This window comes from Carica papaya, chromosome 6 (genome assembly GCF_054855325.1).
Source record: "Carica papaya isolate Zhongbai chromosome 6, ASM5485532v1, whole genome shotgun sequence".
Lineage (NCBI taxonomy): Eukaryota > Viridiplantae > Streptophyta > Magnoliopsida > Brassicales > Caricaceae > Carica > Carica papaya.
The window spans coordinates 1,251,225-1,266,720 of NC_142314.1; the positions used below are offsets into that span (position 1 = coordinate 1,251,225).

General features: G+C 32.6%; 2 protein-coding genes across 2 annotated transcripts; both read left to right on the top strand.

Moving 5' to 3' along the window:
- Window positions 1–871: 871 nt before the first annotated feature.
- Window positions 872–10,349, top strand: PEN2 (PTEN 2). Its single transcript, XM_088222577.1, has 13 exons — window positions 872–1,004; window positions 4,179–4,693; window positions 5,225–5,326; window positions 5,416–5,472; window positions 6,677–6,742; window positions 7,980–8,156; window positions 8,276–8,362; window positions 8,487–8,551; window positions 8,628–8,704; window positions 9,031–9,077; window positions 9,174–9,304; window positions 9,406–9,475; window positions 9,615–10,349. Exons 2-13 carry the CDS (start codon window positions 4,265–4,267, stop codon window positions 10,125–10,127), a joined length of 1,821 nt encoding a protein of 606 aa, XP_088078703.1. The 5' UTR covers window positions 872–1,004; window positions 4,179–4,264; the 3' UTR covers window positions 10,128–10,349.
- A 1,879-nt stretch (window positions 10,350–12,228) lies between these two features.
- Window positions 12,229–15,077, top strand: LOC110806702 (Calcium-dependent lipid-binding (CaLB domain) family protein). Its single transcript, XM_022031620.2, has 7 exons — window positions 12,229–12,400; window positions 12,493–12,597; window positions 12,725–12,851; window positions 12,950–13,021; window positions 14,261–14,306; window positions 14,425–14,803; window positions 14,902–15,077. The coding sequence occupies exons 1-7, from the start codon at window positions 12,358–12,360 to the stop codon at window positions 14,937–14,939; spliced, it is 810 nt and encodes a 269-aa protein (XP_021887312.1). The 5' UTR covers window positions 12,229–12,357; the 3' UTR covers window positions 14,940–15,077.
- The last annotated feature ends 419 nt before the right edge of the window (window positions 15,078–15,496 follow it).

The following is a 15,496-nucleotide window of genomic DNA, read 5'->3' on the forward strand; positions in this document are numbered from 1 at the left end:
GTGATTTTATTATTTATTAGTTAATCCGACATCGTTTTCTAAAAGAATAAATTAATAAATTCAATTTTATACGGAAATCCAAAGATAAAATTTAAGAATTTTATATAATCAATTTAAACATTGTCTTCTTTTTTCTCCAACACATAAGATTTTGTTCAAAATAATTAATAGATTTACAGCACTAAAATACTTTGAATAGTAAATAAAAGGCAGTTAAATAGATATGAGACAAATCAATTATATTATAAAAAATATAATAATTACATATAGATTAACAAAAAGATCAAGTTATATAGTATTAAATCATAAGATATATTAAAATTTAAAGGTAAATATATGTGTTCATAAAATCAAATTATAAATTATAAAAAAGAAAATACTTTATATTTTAAATAATTTTGTTTTTAATAATGTTGTATATTTATTAAGTAATACATCATAAGATAAAATAAATAAATTTCAAATTAATGATACACATAAAAATACGTGAAATAATTAACATACCAAAAATGTAATTAATTAATTAATTTTAAAATAATTTCGAATAGGATTGCAACATTATAAAAGTCGTGCGGTAAATTAAGAGGGAATTATTATTTCAAAAGATGTTGAATTAATTATTTTAAAAATATAATATCATAAATTTTACCTAGCGCATGATGCCAAATAAACCCATAAATAAAACAAACGAATCAAAAAACAAAGCACCACTTGCACCGTCCGATTACAATTCAGTTTTTATCTGGTCGATCGCCACTAAAATCAACGGCTCGCGTTTGCGTTGACCAATACCATTTCACATGGGCGTGAAACACTCGATACGAGCCCAAATTCATGTCATTTCACCGAAAATCCTCTCTCTTTCGTTCATAAGAAAAAAATTATTTCTCTCTCTCTCTCTCTCTCTCTCTCTCTCTCTCTATGTGGAAACCCTAAATAGGTTCAGTGAACTCGCATGTGATCTTCTGTATTGAGATCTTCAATGTATTGATTGCGTTTTCCAGGTAAAATAAGTTCCTATCTGCAGATCTGAAATTGGTTAACAATTGAATATTTATACCGGCTTTTATCGTTGATTCTTCTGGCCTTTTGCACCTTCGTTTACGCTGTATGTAAATTTTTTGATGTTTTGATCTTGTTTTTTTCGGAAAATAATTTCTGTTTGTAGAGATTGTATAAGTTAAAATGAGTTAATTGTGTTTGAATATCTTCTTTTCTTTAATTGATGCGTAAATTTACTATGACTTCCTCAGGCATAAATTTGAGAGCATTTCTGATTAAATTTCCAAATAATGGCAGTTTTTATTCATAGATATGTATAATTAGCATTTTGGAGGTCCTCATTTTTTCTTTTTCCCCGCAAAATTTGCTTGAAGCAAAGAAAGAAACACGAGCAACGAGTTGAACGGGATGGCAGTTTAGTTTTAGCATTAGATGCTTTAGAAGTGGATTCTGTTCGTGTCCTTTGCTATAGCTTTACACGAAATAAGTTGAAAAGTTCAAGCGGTATTCATTTGCTTGGCATGTTCACGTAAGAGGTTGACCTTCAAATTTATTATCGGTACTTTAAGGTGTATTTGCTTTGACATGGTTTTAAGGGGGATCTCTTCTGCTGACATGAAACTTTAATTAGTTTGTTTGTTAGTTTGGAGCTTATGTATTCTTGGTACCTTTGGATCCTTCACATCTACGCCAAAGTAGCTGGAGTTGTTTTTCTTTTACGATGCAGAATGGACTAGCAATAGATTTCCTAAGTAGTTTAGAAATTGTAATCATGTTAAATGTAAACCAACTATACTATTATGGAATCTATATTACTGAGAGTATTATTATAATTTCAGTCACTTAGGATTTTTATTTTTATTAGTATTTTTCTATTTGTATTATCTCAAAAAAAGTATTTTTCTATTTTTACTAGGTTTAGTATTCCTAATTCTATTAGTTTGCTATTTCCTAGTTTAATTCTAGTTAAGAAAATATTATTGTAAATAGTCTTGTAATTTTACTTACTAATCATTCAGTTATTCAATAATATTTTGACAGTTTATCAGTTTTTTAGTTGTGTGATTAAATCCAACCCTAGGTGCGATGTTTAGGGTTTTTAATCCCAAAATCCTTAATTGGACAAATTAACCATGTGTCCTACATCATTTTATTTTTGCTGTTTTAGGAACGGAAACTAATTTACCTCTTGCTTGACTCTGTGTTTTTTCACTTTATGAGCATATGCATTATGATATTCGAATCAGTACTTACTATATCCAAGTGGTTGTGAACCCAGGAGGGAAGTATAGGGGTTCTTTTTTCTTTTTTCTTTTTCCTTTGTTTTTTTGGCTGTCTGTCATTGATTTGATAAGTTGTGTCTTTGCATGTTGTAGGCTCTGTTTAGTCATGCTGAGAGTAAAAGCTGTTTGTTAATTTTTTTTTAACTTCTTGATAGAACTTAGAATTTGCTGCTGTGGAAGCTAGCATCTGGTAACCTGTCTACTTTGCAAGTTCTGTGAAAGATATTATGTCAAATATACGGCTTGTTAATAATTCTTTAAAGTAGTTGTGAGGACGTGATATGAATAAGTTGCATATGAAAAAACTAAGTTTCTAGTTTCTACTTATTTCCTTGAGGATTCAATCTGAGTGAAGAAAAATCATAGCAGAAGTCTTTAGATTCTATGAAAAATAAAAACTCATAGAAAAAGCACAAGATAATTGATAGTTAATGACAAGAGGTTTTAAGACTTTTGTGGAGGGTTGGAAAATTACTAAAAGAAGACATGAATGTTTCTCCAAGAATATTAAATAGTTTTGTACATTCCTGTAAGATTCCAAAAGATGTTTGACATATTTAAAAATTTATTAAAACTCATTATTTGACTTCTTGTGTCTGGTGAAATCAACTTTTGTTGATATGGGAGCATTTTATACAGATTGTACCACTTTGATGTCTATATAACATATACTAGTTTTTTATTTTTAAAAAATAACATGTACTAATTTTATTTCAGTAAAAAAACTTTTGTTAGTATGGAACTGCATGGTTGTTTCTCCATGGCAATCGATATTTTCTTTTGCAAACTGGAAAATTGTCACTGTCTTGTGCTTGGAATTGACCACAATATCTAGCACACTGAAGAAGCAATCTTTCTGGATTTCCTGCCTTGTTGGCCTACGATGAGGCTGTTGAAGAGAACTTATGATCTTTAGAACATAAACTCTGATTTACTTTAATTGATGATGGATGATTTTATTGACAATAAACTCATCTATGGGGAAACTTATTATAATTAGATCATATTACAATGCGAGAATTCTTAAATCCTTATTCATTATAATTTTAACTCCTAAGGCTTTAGTAGACAATCCTAATTAAAGCTCCTAACTATCTTCCACTTCTCTGCCAATCATTATCCAACAGCTTCTGAGTAGGGATTAATCTCTCCTTTGTTGCTGCTGCTGTTACACCTACAATGACAAGTTTTTCCAGTGAACCTGTCCAGTGGGAATTGGTTCTGCAAGGGCGTAACAAAAATCTTTAAAAAGCAATTAACGGATGCATATCTATTAGTAATTAGCAAAAAGTAAGATTGAACTTTTGGGAAAAGAAATCTTGAAAGCATGACAGACGACAACCTTTAGAAGACAACACAAGCTTTTTTTTTTTTTAAGAAAAGCTCTGGTGTTTTAAATTCTTTAATATAGAATAAATTCTTTAATATAGAATTTTTCATATCTCCTCAATTATGATGGAAACCTATGAGGTTATGACCAGTCAATTAACAACTAACAACTCTACTACTAAGATTAAACTTTTGAGGAACACATGACCAATGCAGAATATTTTTTTTGTGACCTCTGGAAATCATTTGTGGTGGCTCCATCCATGGCTTGTTTTGTAGGAAATCTCAAATAGCTCTATTTCATCATATTCATAACTAAAATTCAGTTAATACGTCTTTAATCACATCGATACCTGAATTGTTGTTTGTAGTCTATTTATAATCAAGAAATTGAAGTAGAAAAGAGAGATGAGATGTTTGTGATGATTTTTAACTTTATTGTGTTTTTCGAAGTTAAAAGAAGAATTGACTGCTCATATTGGTCTTCTCTTGACGTGGTATATGAGTAAAAGGATTTTTTTTCTAAGGTTTTCTTCTAAAAGTTTCCTTGTATTCTTGTTGCAGTTCTGAAAGTGGGAATGCTTCATTGATATTTCTACCTGGGGTTTTCAACTTCTATCTTCCTCCTGAAGGAACTCTATACTTGTGGTATGGATCCAGGGTCAGCTGATTCATCAATTACGTCTAGTGCTAATTCTCCTGCTGTGCAATCTTCTGTTACTACAGCATCTGGACCCAATACTTCTCCGCGAGATGCAACGTCAAAGCTATCTGCTTCTGGGATATCATTGTGGGCCAAAAATTTGAAAATTCCCCAGCCATTCACTGTGAACCAAGATGATTCATCTAGTGGAATTGCTGGAAAGTCGAGCTTTGCACGATTTACTGGTGGATTAGGGCTTCGTTTATCCCCAAAATCTCCTCAGGCAGATGATAGTTTTGATGGACCTTCAACTACAGCACAAACTGGTTTCATTGGAACAATTACAAAAGGCTTAGTTGATTCATCTAAGAATGCTGTGAAGGCTGTACAGGTTAAGGCTAGACATGTTGTCTCCCAGAATAAACGAAGATACCAGGTGGGATTCAGTGTCTGATTTTTGTTATTTGTGTTCTTTTCTTAGTTCTTTGTAATAATTACTTGCACATGGCTGGCTCTGGTTTGTTTTTTATGAATGTTTTTTTTCCTAATAATAAGAGGCTCATGACCATGTCTGGTTTGGTTCTGTTCTTTATTAACTCTTTAATAATAACTGCCTCGCAACTGGTTTCCTTTGTGGTTTCAATCTTGTTTCTGCTTGGAACTGAATGTGTATCCCAAAGAAATATTTTCATCTTTATGCTTGTACTATGTTCTTTGGCCTTCTTGAGCTTTGTCATTTCTGCACTAAAAATAAGTAAATTCTTCTATTTTTTTAAATAATTAAATTTCAAACTTACTACTATTACTATCACTGCTATTTTATTGTGCATGTTCTGTCTTAGGAGATCTCATTTTCTTCTAACTTAGTCTGCTTCTTATCTTATCTTTACAGATATCCCCTTATTCCTGCTTCTAGATTGTGCATATTATCTATGATTTTATCCTTTGTTGTCTACTGGTTCTTCAGGAAGGAGGATTTGATCTGGATATGACATATATCACGGAGAATATAATTGCTATGGGCTTTCCTGCTGGTGACATGAGCTCTGGGTTCTTTGGATATGTTGAGGTTAGTAAGTTTATGCTCTTAAGTTGATATGCCTTGTCTGATTAAATTTGTTTTGTCAATAAGCTAAACTGTCTAGAAATCCTATGCAGGGTTTCTACCGAAACCACATGGAAGAAGTCATCAAGTTCTTTGAAACTCATCACAAGGTAGTAATGAATTTTTTTTTAATGTAAATGTACACATACTTACACAAACATGCATGTATATTACTTCTCACCTAATGATTTAGACATAGAGTGTGCTTTCAATTTACAGTGGTTTCTCTTGTTATGTCTCATTAACATGAAAATAGAAAGCCCACATGTTTGAAAGCATATCAGTTTCATTAAAGTCCTTTCATATTCTGATTTGTCAGATGTTAACCAAGTTTAGTGTGCTTGGTTTCCAGAATGGTCTCCTGTTTGTTTGAATTAACTCAAATCAGCCATATCTTAGTCAGGTAGCTGCTTGCTTGTTCTTGTTCTTGTCCCTTCCGATTATGCTGCATTCATCCTCTACCTTAATGCTCTAAATGATGCTGAAACAAAGATTGTCCATAGAGAAATTACAATTTTATCTTTTGCACATTGCTGCATAAATTGGAAAGATTGAGATGATTTTTGCAATGTTTATTTTATTTACGACAATGGTTACACTTAAGAACGAGGGCAAATAGCTTGAATGGACAAGACTCGTGCTTTCCAAGGCACGTGCATCTAGAACCGATGCACCAACCTCGCGTAAAGTCCAAAGTTAATCTCTCTAAGTCTTTTCTGCCTGACATTTGGTTCTTAGATCAGGCCAAAGTAGGCACTATCTAGTATCTCCCTTGGAAAAAAGATCCTTCCACCTTAATCGTAATTAGAATTACTTATCATATAATAAGGGCTGGCTGCTTTCCTAAACTTTAAGTTAAAGAATTGAGCGGTTTCTGCCCTCCAATTTAGAGTGTGGAGCAGCATTCATTCAACCTGTGGTTCTGTAGAACCTGGCTCGTACCGTCTGGCTATGCTTGCTGCTTTCTTATATTGTATGCCAAAAACTCTGGTTCCAATTTGATGGAAACTTTGGTTCTCATATAATTAAGTTATTATTTTGATTTTTATGGCTTTTGATATAATATCTTTAAAATATGAATGTAAAATTTATATGTTTTTTATTTCAGAAATATGATAGGGTAAGTGTAGCATGATTTTTGTAACTTTTCAAATGTCCTTTTATAAATCTAAACTCTGAATGGCTATATTTTTTCAAGAAAAATTTATGACTATGTTTATGCTGTTAATGGAAATCAATTGATGCTTCTTTCCATTACTTAGGATGATGATTATATTGTGTTATTGTTATGATCTATATATTTTCTATGTGCAGGACAAATACAAAGTGTACAATCTTTGTTCTGAGAGGCTGTATGATGCTTCATTATTTGAAGGGAAGGTGAGTTATTTAAATGATTGCACTTTAATCTCTCTGTGCTAAATGATTTTTTCTGAGATTTGGTGTGTGTAATACTTTGCAATATTGAAGAATTAGAAATTTTGTTATTTAGATGTGTCTGAGAATTGACAGTCAGTCTTAGGATTTGAACGATATTTGTGCTGTGGGATCTTTTCAAAATTATGCTGTTTGGATGAGAGTGAGAGTTTTCGAATTAATATTTTCTAGCATTCCTTTAAGCCTTTTAAGTATTCACAGATTATGGATTAACTTAGTTGCCTGAATTCTTCAAAATTATTTATCCTTGATGCTAGACTTCTTTTTTCATGTTCACATTGATATTCTTTCATTTAGGAAGAATGTGACATTCACTGGAATAATTACACTGTTTGTAAGTATGTCACTGTGTTATAATGTCTTAACCTCTGATCTAGTGGGGAATACATCGTAAGTCATGCATTCTGTGTCAGCCGAGAATGAAGAGATGTAAGAGTTCTTATTCACATGTTTAGGTGGATGTTTCTTAGATTCTGGAAGAACGTGAGAGGCAGCACCCCATGGTGTCCAGTTGATTTTGGAAAACATGAATGGCATTCACTCTTCAATGTCGGTCTTTATTCCACATGGGATCGAAATGCCTTTTAAAAACCCATAAAAGGAGATGAGTCACTCACTACAAAACGTGAGGTTGAGCTTCAGAAGCTAGTGAGTTGGGCTGAAAAGTTGTTGAATATGGTCTATTGATGTTACTAATATTATTTAGGCTTGAAACATATGTTAGCCAATCACGTTTGAGTTGGGCTGAAAAGTTGTTGAATATGGTCTATTGATGTTACTAATATTATTCAGGCTTGAAACATATGTTAGCCAATCACGTTTGTGCTAGAGCATGTTGTGACGCCTTGATTTGTCTTATTACACCCTTGTGAGAATGTCGATTATGCTTATTATATGTAACTTACAGTTTAGGATTTCATCAGGGATAACCGAGATACCTTTATTCTGCATTAAATAGAAATATGATTAATGAAGCCCACATAAGAGTTAAAGATATTTATTTTGAACTTTAGATTTAGTCTAGTAGCATGGATCCAAAAGTTGTTGGCTATGGTACTCGGTTTGAGGCATTACACTACCTTGAGCATTATTTATAATTCTTTTTGAGTTCTAACGTTTTATAATTGGATGAATATTTGTGATCTAACTTTTTAACTTGATATATCACGTCCACATTCAGGTGGCCAGTTTCCCATTCGATGATCATAACTGCCCGCCAATTCAGTTGATCATATCATTTTGCCAAAGTGCTTATGCATGGTTGAAGGAGGATATTGAGAATGTTGTGGTTGTTCACTGTAAGGCTGGTATGGCAAGGACGGGGTTGATGATTTCTAGCCTACTTCTCTACTTGAAAGTAAGTTATTCCAACTATGACATTGAGAGATATCTGATTGAGTTTGAGGAAAACTTTGGAGATTGTTTGGTTCCCATCTCTATGACTCACTTCTGGACTTGCATATTATTTGTTATCAGTTCTTTCCAACTGCTGAGGAGTGCATGGACTTCTACAACCAAAAGAGATGTGTGGACGGAAAGGGGCTTGTTCTACCAAGTCAAATTGTGAGCCTATTGTTTGCTGTTAAATCTATTTTGAAGAGCTCTAATTTGAGTTTTTCTTAAATCTCTGTGGAGCTGCTTTTGGATCTAATCTGACTGATATTTCCTTGAATTTTGCTTTTTCTAGAGATATGTCAAATATTTTGAACGAATCTTAACTTACTTCAATGGAGAAAACCAACCTGGGCGTAGGTATGTTACTAGCTGGTTCTCTTTCATCTATATTTCATTTTCAGTGTTATTGACACTGTAGAATCATATCCTACAGATGCATGCTTAGGGGCTTTCGGCTTCACAGATGCCCTTATTGGATCAGGCCTTCAATTACTGTCTCTGATCATAATGGTGTGTTATTGGCTCGTCTAATTAATTCCTGTTGTACAGTTGATGACCTCCCATGCTGCCACTGGAAGTCATCATAATTCTTTTCCATGTATTCTTGTTGAAGTTAAAATTTTATTTTATCCTCCTATAAAAGTAGTATCTTTTCTTTAACGGACTGCATTTGGCTTCTGCTACCTGGTTATAACATTTTCATGATAACCAGCTGCTGGGTGTTCTATTTTTCTGTTATTTTCTTTCCCCCCTTAAATGCAACCAGAAAGTTTTTAATGTGATAGTGACTACCAAATTAAAATTTTGAGATCTTTCTTTTTTTTCTCCAAATGTAGGGGTTCTCTTTTCCACAAAAAAACATCCCAGAACCAAGGATCTGTCGGTAGGTTTTATGCATACTAACACAAGCACAGATTTTACACAATAAAAATTTTCATTATCCAGCTTTTACTTATATTTTGTATATGTTTTTCTGCAGCCAGAAGACTTCTGGTTTACTGCACCGAAAAAAGGGGTTATGGTCTTTGCCCTTCCAGGAGAACCCGGCCTGACAGAGTTGGCTGGTGACTTTAAAATCCATTTTCATGACCGCCAAGGAGATTTCTACTGGTTTGTAATCTAGTTCTATCCCTCACCCACAATTAATCTCTTTTTTATGCTTTTCAACATGAAGCTGAAAGCAGTTACTTGTTCCTTTCTATTATTCTCAGCTGGCTAAACACCACAATGATGGAAAATCGAAAAATTCTTCTCACCAGTGATCTTGATGGGTTTGACAAGGTAGACATTGAATGCCATCATGCATGCTAATTTAATGTATTTAAATTATTTTCGTTCCAAAAAGTAGTTTCTATCTGCTTTCACTATTCTGTTGCTAGCCTTACAATATTTTTGCGTATCTTGCGTTGGCTATGCTTAGAGGAAACTGCCTTCTCCGGGATTTCAAGTTGAGGTTGTGCTTGCTGATTTTAACCTTACCCCTCCAGTAAGCACTAAGTCAGAAATCACTACCAAGAAAGCAGATGAAAGCTCTGGTGCTGGTCTTAACACAGTTGATGGAGTTGCAGCTGCTTCTACTCAGAATAAAGATGGAAATAATGACAAAGACGATGTTTTCTCAGATAGTGAGGCGGAGGAGGGTTCTTCAAGAGGCAGGAAAGCCCAGGCAGCTTCTGCAGTTGGAGGAACCGTGACCTCACCCACCACTTCTAATAGTACTTCAGATCAAGTTGCAGGTTTAACACGAGGAACCGAACAAGTTTCTCTTGGAAATGTGGCCTCCCAACAAACACATGCCTCTAGTGAGTCAAAGAAGGTTCCTGGTGGTATCTCGGGTTTTGCGTCTTCCAATGCAGATAGTGAGTTTAAGGTAATGGCCGCCGATGCGTCAGTTTTTACGTTTGGAGACGACGAAGACTACGAGAGCGAGTGAAGTAGCAAAAAGGACATTGGTGGCTCTTGATGTTGAACAAACGTGTACATAAATTGTTTGCAAGTTATACGTGTACCAAATGGTGAATGCTCAATCCATTCGTTTCATTTGTAAGTTTTAAAGTCTGGTTTCGGCTTATTGATTATGTAAATCAAGAAGCTAAACCTTAATTATAGTGATTACTGAATTAATTTTCTCTCAGGTAAGAAATTTGTGTTCATCGTGGCCGTGTTTGGATACAAGGAAAATAACGGGAGAGAAGAATTATGCTTTTATTTTCTGAAAGAAAATGAAACTTCCAATTTAAGTTTTTTTATTCAGATAAGTTCTTCAGAATAACACGTTTCTGAATGTTATGTGAAAATATTTTTCTTTGTTTTATTTTTTTTAGTTCATGTGATCATATATATATATATATATATTTGTTCGTAACATATATAATACATGTTATTTTTTCATTATGTATAACACATCGTGAGAATAATATTGTCACCGTCAAACTACAGTTTTCGTCAACTTTTATTTTTGGCATTTACAATTTCTAAAGGGGTTGACTTTGACTTTTTTAAAATGAGGCTTAATTTTTTTTCTCTCTTAAATTCATGGATAATTATCGTAATAGACATAAGTAACGACCGTGTCGAGAAGGCGCGTAAATTTCACAAGCAACTTCACAAATTTGTCACGTTCGCAGCCTTGAAGGATTCAATTCAATATCAATAAGTCTAATTATTTTAAACGGAAATAAAAGTATTTGGATATTTATTTATTTTCAAATAGGATTAGGTTATAATATATAAATAAAAATAATTAAAATTCTAATTATATAGTTATAGTAAATTATTTATTTATAATTAATTTAAACATATTGTTTGGTGTTGTATTTTTATAAGGTTATTTTATGTCTTTTTTAGTTGTATTTTGTTATAATTAACATTTAAAATTTTAATTAATTTATTTAAATATTTGACAAATTTTTTAAAAACAGATCGGTAGATTATACAAATTTTTAGTAAATAAGTGAAAGAATCAAATATATAAATTTTAGCAGATAATTGACGTAAATATTTACTTATGGTATTTTTTTTTTCTACTTTTGGAATAAATAATTATAGATATATGATAAAAATAGTATTAATATATCAGTGTTAATATGAAAATACTTTATAATTAAATAAAAATGTAAAAGATACAGATATCTTCAAAATTTATATAAAAAAATTAGTCTTTTAATTAGTATATTGTATTCATTAGTTTTTTTTTTCTCTAACATTATATTATTACATTTTTTAATATAAATTTGTTAATTGAATTATAAATAATTTATATTTTAATTAAATTAAAAGAGACTAATCAATACAATATTTGATCTAGAATTATTCTAATTAGCTAAAAATACTAACCGAGACATTTTCAAAATATTCTTGAAGTGTTTTATAAGTTACACATTTCTTAATTAGTGTGATAAAATTATAAATTTGTATAATTTACCCAAAGTTAAATTACATTAATAAAATATATAATTTAATTAATATTATAACACGGCGACGATCTAACACGAACTTGTCAACATTCTAACACGAGTCAAAACTACATCCGCCCGCCCGTCAAAATTAATCATAATACATAATTAATTACGTGTAAATACGTAATTAAAGTAATTCAATTTGATTTGTAACACGTGATAATTATCGTCCTACGCTGAAAAAAAAAACCATATTTTAAGATTGAAAATATAATATTTTTAAAGTTATTAAATAGTTTATCATATATCTTTATTATTAAATAAAAATTCATAAAAAAATCAATATGAAAATTTAATATATAATAACTTAAATAATGAATTTTTTATTATTATGATTAATTATTTTTGTTAAGTGATTATGAATATATTTTGAATATAAAGAGATAAAAAAAATATGTTAAATTAAATAAAAATATAATAATAATAATAATTTATTATTTAAAATATTTTTAAATGTATAAATAATAAACCAGTAAAAAGAAAAATTAAAATTAAAATTAAAATTAAAGAGCGCGTACTGAATATCTTAACTCGCAAGAGAATCTCTGCGGGTAGACCTTTCCATGTTCCTTCTCTCGAGTTGAGTTTTTCTCCACGCACACATATATATATATATATGTATGTATTATAAATAAAGGGTGTTAATTATAAAGGAGGTCAATCCATCAACACTTTCCAGACGCAACTTTTCTTCCTGATTCTTCCATGTCGATTTCTGGGATTCAAGGCCAAATTCTTGAGGTTACTGGTAAGATGCGCTTGCGGACTGTTTCTGCTTTTGCAAGCATTAGCAATTCATTTTCTGGCTATTAATTTTGATTTTTTCTGTTTCTTTTTTAGTTGTTGGGTGTAATAAATTGAAGGATACTGAATGGATTTCAAGGCAAGATCCTTACGTTTGTCTTGAGTATGGTAGTAATCGTGTTCGTACAAGGACCTGCACAGGTTTCAACTTCTTCTTTTTGAATTTTTGGATCTGAAAGTTAGCAGAACCGTTCTTCTTTTTCCTTTTTCTGAGTTCGCTTTGAGATCTGCTTTTTAGAATTCGCGTTTTCTTTTTCTTTTTTGTTAGATGGGGGGAAAAATCCTGTGTTTCAAGAGAAATTCATGTTCACGTTGATTGAAGGGCTCAGAGAGTTGCATCTCGTGGTTTGGAACAGCAATACCATGACTTACGATGATTTTATTGGTAGCGGGAAGTGAGTAGTCTTCAGTTTGTGTGATTAAAATTTGATTTTCTTTGATACCTTTTGGAACCTTTTTGTTTCTAATTTGGTTGATTTATAATGGCGAATAGGGTTCAGCTGCAGAAAGTTCTTTCGCAGGGTTATGACGACACTGCTTGGCCGCTGCAGACTAAAACTGGCAGGTGAAGTTGAACTACAATTTCCTTTGTCTACTTTATTAAGATAACTTCAGGAATTTACAAATTCAGGTTCTCTGGCTCGTCTGGTTAAGTTTTCTTGCTGTTGTTTGTGATAATTGCAGTTCATATTATGTTTACTCTGTGAACATCGTATTCGCCATTGCTTGATTTTGTGAATGTAGAACTTGCAATTTAGGGTTTCACTTCACTAGATAGTTTGCAAATCGAATTGGATGTAATTCGAATTCAGCTTCTCGAATAATTTTCAGGGGGATTCATTTGGTCTTTTCAGTCTCCGAGTGAAATGTATTGAGATTTAAAAGCTCTTGCTTGGAGGAGTATATATATGTTTTCTTCTAGAACTCAAGGGTCTTTAGGAGGAAATAATGATCTTCCGTAAAGCAAGATTTTCATCTTTAACTTCATACTTGCATATACAAGTTTCTAAAGGAGGAAATTGGCTTATCTGCTCCATTTTCCTCAGATTTAGACACATACCTTTAGCTTTTGTTGTGGTCATTTTTTGTGTTAAACATGTCTTGAATTATTATGATTTTTTTTTTGCATGAAGGACATTGTCATTGTCTAGGCTTTTGATTTAACTTGCATAATTTATCATTTTGGCTGTTGATATGGTGGAGAAGACAGAGGTAAGTATAAACTCAGCACTACTAATGCATTACCTCCTTTCAACTGGTTTTTTGTTAGATTATTCCCTGATTTGGTTCAAAGTTTAATTAATTAAACTCTTTCAGTTAGATTTTTTGCTTAACATTGTCTTCTAAATAAATAATGTCTTCTTTGTAGTGTTTAAATTGAAGCAGGATGTTAAAGGAAACTAATAGCCAACCATTTATCTTAGTTGATTACATGAACATCTGCAATATTTCTTATTTCATGCATCTTCTTGGGATGTCTGGATAGTTTCAAGCTACTGAATTGGAAGTTTTGAGTGGTAGACTAAACTCTAGTTCAGATACCTAGCACTGTTGCTTGAAAGCAGCCTAGAAAATTCCAACAGACCTCTTCCCCATTTTGTGTTTATTGTTGGTCGTCATCAAAAGAATGTTTTGCCAATTTTCATGTTCTGTAGGTTAGTGCTCTTAATTTCCAGGAATCGCACAAACATGTTTTCTTTAAAGCCAAGCAATTAAGGGTGGATATATATGTGTGTCTGGCTGTGACTTTTTATTTAATGTTGCTTATGATACTAATAAATGGAATTATTACAAACTCTTGCAGACACGCAGGAGAAGTAAAGCTCATACTGCATTACCCAAATGCCAACGTAAGTATCTTGCAGTAGTACTATATATTGAGGGATCTTATACGTGTGTGTGTGTGTGTGTGTATGTGTATATTTAAAGGGTTTTAATTAACAGCAAATCTATTTTACATCAATGCAGAAACCGGGAAAATCTTCAGCTCCGTCAGCCCCGTCTTATATTTCACACCCTGCTGAACCACCTTTATACTCTGTGCCCCCACCAGCAGCTTCTGCTCCTTATGCACCTACACCTACATCCTACCCAGCCCCACCCCATTATCCTTCTTACCCACCTTCAGGATACCCACCATCAACATATCCATCTGCTTATCCTCCTCAAACTTCTGCTTATCCTCCTCAAACTTCTGCTTACCCTCCACCACCATCTGCCTATCCTCCACCACCATCTGCCTATCCTCCGCCACCGTCTGCCTATCCTCCACCACCATCTGCCTATCCTCCACCACCACCATCAGCTTATCCTCCACCTCCACAACACTCGCCCTATTACCCGCCAGGTAAATTTTTTTGCTAAATATTTGCTCATTACTGCTAGTGCTAGTGTATACTAGTTATATAGGAAGAATACTAAAACCCTATTTTGCATCTCAATCAGGTCCTTTCCCGGGAATTTATCCACCACCACCCTACTAAAGCGAAGCACTGAAATTCTGACACGTCCAGGTGAAGAAGCAGGGTGTAGTGTTTCTTTTTAAGGTTAAGTTTGGAACAAAACGCTAAAAATTTTGTAGAATTTATTTACAAATTCATAATTAGTTTAATTAGGAAAAATTTTAAGGACCATAAAAATTGACCACATGGAATTTTATGTGTACTTGGAGTAAAGCATTCCAAATTCCAAAGTACATGATGGAATCTGGGACGTATTATTCTCAGATCACAAGAAATTCTATACGAGGTCAGTTTTTATTTATTTAGAAAGAAAAATGTATAATCTTCTAGTTAAACTAAGTGTAAATTTATAAATAAATTTACAAATTTTTTTATATTTGTTCCAAACATAGTCTTAACAGAATCAAAAGAGGAGTTGAATCAGGATCTAGAATCAAAAGCCAGCTCTTGTATAGGTTTTCTAGTGATGAGTTGGGAAAGTCCTTTTTGTCAAGCTCAAGAGGATTCTTCACCTCAGAACGAAATTTTCACATGCGTTGCTGTAGATACTTCTCCATTGTATCATCTTATCCTTCCAG